Genomic DNA, 6,000 nt, shown 5'->3' on the forward strand with positions numbered 1-6,000 from the left:
TCCCAGTGGCCCTTAGTCCTCTGGCCTGATGGATTGGGCCAGAGTGGGAAAGACTAGAGATCTTTCCAAGAAAATTGGAGATCTCAAGGGAACATTTTGTGCAAAGACGGGCATGATAAAGGACAAAGAAGGCAGGGACCTAACAGAAGCAGAGGAGATTAAGAAGAGGTGGCAAGAATACACAGAAGAACTATACAGGAAAGATCTGAATGTCCCTGATAGCCATGATAGTGCGGTCACTGAACTTGAGCTGGACATCCTCGAGAGTGAAGTCAAGTGGGCCTTAGGAAGCATTAATAACAACAAAGCTAACAGAGATGACAGTATTCCAGCTGAGCTATTTAAAATCCTAAAAACTGATGCTGTTAAAGTGCTGCACTCAATATGCCAACACATTTGGAACACTCAACAGTGGCCACAAGACTGGAAAAGGTCAGTTTACATTCCTATTCCAAAGAAGGGCAACACCAAAGAGTGTTCAAACTACTGTACAATTGCGCTCATTTCACATGCCAGCAAGGTGATGCTCAAAATCCTACAAGCTAGGCTTCAGCAGTATGTGAACCGAGAACTACCGGAAGTACAAGCTGGGTTTCAAAGAGGCAGAGGAACTAGAGCTCAAATCTCCAACATTCGCTGGATCATGGAGAAAGCAAGAGAATTCCAGAAAAAGTCTATTTCTGCTTCATTGACTACGCTAAAGCCTTTGATTGTGTGGATCACAACAAACTGTGGCAAATTCTTAAAGTGATGGGAGTACCAGACCACCTTACCTGTCTCCTGAGAAACCTGTACGAGGGCCAAGAAGCAACAGTAAGAACCGGACATGGAACAACCGATTGGTTCAAAATTGGGAAAGGAGTACGACAAGGCTGTATACTGTCGCCCTGCTTATTTATACAAATAAATAAGCAGAGTACATCATGAGAAACGCCAGGTTGGATGAATCACAGGTCAGAATTAAGATTGCTGGGGGAATTATCAACAACCTCAGATACACAGATGATACCACCCCAATGGCAGAAAGCGAAGAGGATCTAAAGAGCCTCTTGTTGAGGGTGAAAGAGGAAAGTGCAAAAGCTGGTTTGAAACTCAACATTAAAAAAACGAAGATCATGGCATCTGGCCCCATCACTTCCTGGCATATGGAAGGGGAAGAAATGGAAGCAGTGACAGATTTTACTTTCTTGGGCTCCAAGATCACCGCAGACGGTGACTGTAGCCATGAAATTAAAAGACGCTTGCTCCTTGGGAGGAAAGCTATGGCACACCTAGACAGCATAGTAAGAAGCAGAGACATCACCTTGCCGACAAAGGTCTGTCTAATCAAAGCTATGGTTTTCCCAGTAGCAACATATGGCTGTGAGAGCTGGACTATAAGGAAGGCTGAACGCCGAAGAATTGAGGCCTTCGAACTGTGATGCTGGAGAAGACTCTTACGAGTCCCCTGGACTGCAAGGAGGTCAAATCAGTCCATCCTAAAGGAAATCAACCCTGACTGCTCATTGGAAGGACAGATACTGAAGCTGAAGCTCAAATATTTTGGCCACCTAATGTGAAGAGAAAACTCTCTGGAAAAGACCCTGATGCTGGGAAAGATTGAAGGCAAAAGGAGAAGGGGACGGCAGAGGATGAGATGGCTAGATAGCATCACTGATGCAATGAATATGGACTTGAGCATGCTCCGGGAGAGAGCGGAGGACAGGAAGGCCTGGCGTGCTATGGTCTATGGAGTCACGAAGAGTCGGACACGACTTAACAACTGAACAACAACATGCTGCCTGAATGCTTTTCCTTATAGGGAAGATGCCATCTTTTTAAGGTGGGATGATCTGTACCAGGGATGGGGAACATGTGGCCCTCCAAATGTTGTTGGAAACAAGTCCTATCAGCCCTAGTCAGCATAGTCAATAGTGAGAGATGATGAGTCCAAGAATATCTGGAGGAGCACACTGATCTGATCTGTAGAAAGCGTTCTAAATGCGGACAGCATCATATTATATATTAATATAATGGCAATATGGCGCTTGCTGTTTTATTTTCGATCCCTTAATAATTCCTAACTTTGAATTGAAGATGAAGGTAGAGTATGCTGCCACCCCTTTGACTGACAGATGTATTGGGTGGTGGTAACATTTGATAAAATAATTAATTGCATGGAAATGGCTTATCTCCACCTCTTTTTTCCTTTTATAGATGGAGGTTAATGATATAAAGAAAGCTCTTCAATCAAAGTGAATTCTGGATAGATAGAATGTTGTATTATTCATCATTGTGACAGAGACTTTTATGCCCCAGACAAAATAACTTTGTGCCAAATGATTAAAGATCTGCCTACATCCCTTTGTTTGAACAACTAGCACAAGAGTTTTAATAGCACAACACAAATCCCACTGAAGAGAGGAAATGTCCATGAGATACAGTTGCTCTGTCATGGCACTGGTTGTGACTGAAATTGTTCTTACTGTGCTAAAGTCTTCTCTCCTTCAAGTTCAGAGGCAAAATGAAAACTCAGGCAGTTTAGTTCATAGTGGTACTATTTTAATGATATTTTCCATAAGTAAAATGTACTTCAGGTTTATCAGTTTACAGGTTTTATGATTTTGACTTTTTAAATTGTCTTTTGTCACACAGATTCTTTAAATGTTTGTATTGCATATAGCCAGAAATGAATGTTGATATTTGGGTGAGGGGTTGTTTGTTTCTTTCTTTCTCTCTCTCCTTTTGCTTCACATAGAGCAGCTTAATTTGTCTTATTTTAAATTTATTACATATGCAATCTTATGTCCAAAATTGATCTACAAATGAATCTTAGGTTTGTGTACAAATAGTGTATTTAAAAAGAAAAAATGAAGAGAAATCTGGTCTTTGCAATGATTTGTGCCTTCTTTTGCCAGACACTGATTGGAGCTGGTTGTAGTAGGCCAGGTCTTAGAAATGTAGCTATCACAATGAGGCCTGTCAATCCACTAGAGGTCACTCTTTCAGCATATTAGCTGCTTGCTTATAAGAAACTTCTTTTTCTTTCCTTTTTTCCTTTTCTTTTCTTTGCTAAAGCGGTGCAATGACCACAGCAGTTTAAGGCAGCTTGATTTCAACAGCTGTAGCTTTTTTTTATTGTTCAACTGAGAATTCTCTTATGCTTGATTTTCAAACTTTTAAATACCTGCTTTCATCTCCAGTTTTGCACATCTTGGGTGAACAGAATATGCATAATCTAAGAGCGAACATGAATAAAATATAAATCAATGAAAGAGAGTTGTATTATTTTATGCACAGAAAATTGTGCAATATTAACCTGGTGTTTAATGTTAATTGCCACAGGTATTGTGAGCTTTCTAATGTGGAGAAATGAATGATTTTGTACAGTGGCATCCTAGCAACTGACCTTTGTTTCCTAGGATTACATAAAAACAGTATTTGCTAATCTATTTATAGATAGTGAGGATTTCAGCTTTGGAAGGCAATGGAGTGTGTGCGTGTGTGTGCGCACGCGCAAATGCAGTCTCTGAAAATAGCTCATGACAAAGGCTGTAGTTGGGTTTCCTATTTTCAAAGTAGGCACTAGCCCTGTTAAAGCCTTCCTGAAGTGACTTCAGTAAACAAGCAAGTGAGGAAGCACTTTGTAGCCCCACCCACTGACATCGCTCCCTCAGTGTCCCCATGAGCATCTGGAGGGAGTATGTGTGTAGGACTCCTTCCTCCAGTTGTCTGCACTGTATGCACAGATGCCTGGGGGGGCACATCATGAGTGTGCTGTCAGGGCTGGGGCTCTGCAGCTTGGCCCCCCTCCCTATTTTTGTGTTTGCTTAATCCCTTTCAGGAGTGCCGAATACTGCTGACATTAACAGTGCATGTCTACTCAGAAGTCCTGTTACGTTCAATGGAATTTACTCCCAGGCAAGCGTGTACAGGATTGCAGCCCAAGGATACAATCCTAAATACGCTTACTAGAGAGTAAGCCCCATTGAACACAGTAGGACTTAACTTTGAGTAAATATGCCTAAGATTTCACTGCGTGTTCTCTTGAAAAGCTTAGGTATGTATACTGCTAAAACATTCACCATCTGCTGCATAGTGGTGTTTTGCCACTGCTCTGTTGTCAGAGCTACGAAGTTTACATTAAACATCACAGGGTGAATCTGTTTACCATATCAAGTGTGACCATTTTGCATTTCCCCATAAGAATCCACAGTTACTAACTTCTAGTTCTATTTGTGATTGGCCTGGGGGCTTACAACATGGTGGCAATCTCTGTAAAGATTCCTGTAAAGTTGAATTCTATTAATATCTACATGCCAAGATGAAACAAGATTTGAGGTTTAGCAATGCATCAGAACTCTTATGTTAATCGTGTGTATTTCTCATTTGTTAACATTAACACAAGCGCTAATTATAAAAATTCATCACTGTGATACCTCTAGGATTTTAAAACAGCATTACGATCTCTATATTAAAATAACCAAACCCATCTTAATAACTATATTTTACATAGTGCTTTAAGCATGAAGGTACGTCATGGAATTGGCTCCTTGATATTCACAACATCCATATGTTTGATAGAAAGGTCAGTATTATTCTTTATCATTTTATAGAAGGAACTCTATTTCCCAGTTCTAAGACTTACAAGCTCTTAGGATGTTGTGCTGCAACGACTACACCTATGCAGTATCACAAGGTGTCATGCAGTGATATTGCAACATATACACCAGCTCGAGTGCTTAGGAGTGGGCAAAAAAGTTAATGGAAACTTCAGATGTCTACTTGAAATGCCAAAGGTCTGTGGGCTTTGGCATGTGACCATGCCTACTCTTCAGTGGCATGCCATTTTGAATGTTTTACCAGGAATAGATATTTTAAAACATGCACACGTATTGTAGGCTGGGGATCCCCTTGTGTACCAAACGGCAAGAATTAGTGTGGCAAGTAAGTGAATATGCAGAGTCGCCATGATATAGAGTTTCTCCAAGCTACTCTCGGAGGAGCTGATTCATACCTTACTATTGCAGTACAGGAACTGTTACCACATGGTTGCATCACAATGCTCTGGTAATACTAATGACAGAAATCATATGCTTAGTGAAATACTTGGTTTCTTTCCATCCCAGCGTCACTCCTCCCTGGAGCCTAGTGGTACTGGCATGGAAAGTGCTAACATTTTGTCATGATTGCTGTATACAGATGTTAAAAGTGCAAGGTGGGACCTGATCATGTAGAGGTGGCGCCAATTCCAAAACATAAATTGGGCCTGAATCTATGGATGAAATATCTGAACCAGTATTCCTACCATTGTAGTTCTCTTACAATTTTCTAGCAATAAATATTTATAGCTACAAAATTCAGAATTAAGAGAGTTCAACGGGTGGACAGGTAGTGCTTCTGACACAGATATATATATGAAAGATAGAAAGACTAACAAAAGAGTAATGAAACTTGCGAGTTACAGGATAGCATAGTCGATTTCTGATTTCACTCACTTGCAGAACTAACTATAAATAATTAGAGCATGGATTCAAAGCCTGGGCCTTGAAGTGTAAGACAGTTCTAAAATGTTATGGGGGGGGGGGGGGGCTATCCAAATTCAGCACTGACTGACCTGAAATCAGGTTCTCTAATTTCTTTTTCTCCTCCTGTTATGATGGTAAATTGTCATTTTATAAAACTGTGTTGAGGAGTCCAACGTATTGTGATTTGTAAAATAAGATTAAATGAGATTTTGTGGAAATATTCTGTTCAAAGCTTCATTGTTTGGGGAAAAAATGAATTATCCTTCATTCTGCAATACATTTACAAATAGTATTTTACAAAGAAATTACATTTCAATTCTTTTTTAAAAAAAGATGACCAATGATGCATTTACATCTGTAGTTATAACGTAGTTATGTCAGAAATATTTATTTTTCTGGTCAAAGCAAACTAAAAGAGACACATTGCAAATTCATCTTGAATTGATGTTTATTCATCAATTGAACTGAATGTTTGTTTTTATTTGAGTTCTAC

The 6,000-nt window shown here is 39.9% G+C and overlaps 1 protein-coding gene across 10 annotated transcripts in view; it reads left to right on the forward strand.

Moving 5' to 3' along the window:
- The window catches only part of SH3KBP1 (SH3 domain containing kinase binding protein 1), a 244,810-nt gene extending 239,088 nt beyond the window's left edge, over positions 1-5,722 (forward strand). For all 10 annotated transcript variants that reach the window (XM_084844051.1, XM_084844056.1, XM_084844061.1 and 7 more), the window contains one exon: positions 2,197-5,722. In XM_084844051.1, the coding sequence (XP_084700177.1) occupies positions 2,197-2,238 (42 nt within the window). In that variant the 3' untranslated portion in view covers positions 2,239-5,722. The remainder of the gene's footprint in view (positions 1-2,196) is intronic.
- Positions 5,723-6,000: the final 278 nt, after the last annotated feature.

Source organism: Heloderma suspectum, chromosome 3 (assembly GCF_057233095.1).
Source record: "Heloderma suspectum isolate Gila_16-S chromosome 3, 16-S_ref, whole genome shotgun sequence".
Taxonomy (NCBI): domain Eukaryota; kingdom Metazoa; phylum Chordata; class Lepidosauria; order Squamata; family Helodermatidae; genus Heloderma; species Heloderma suspectum.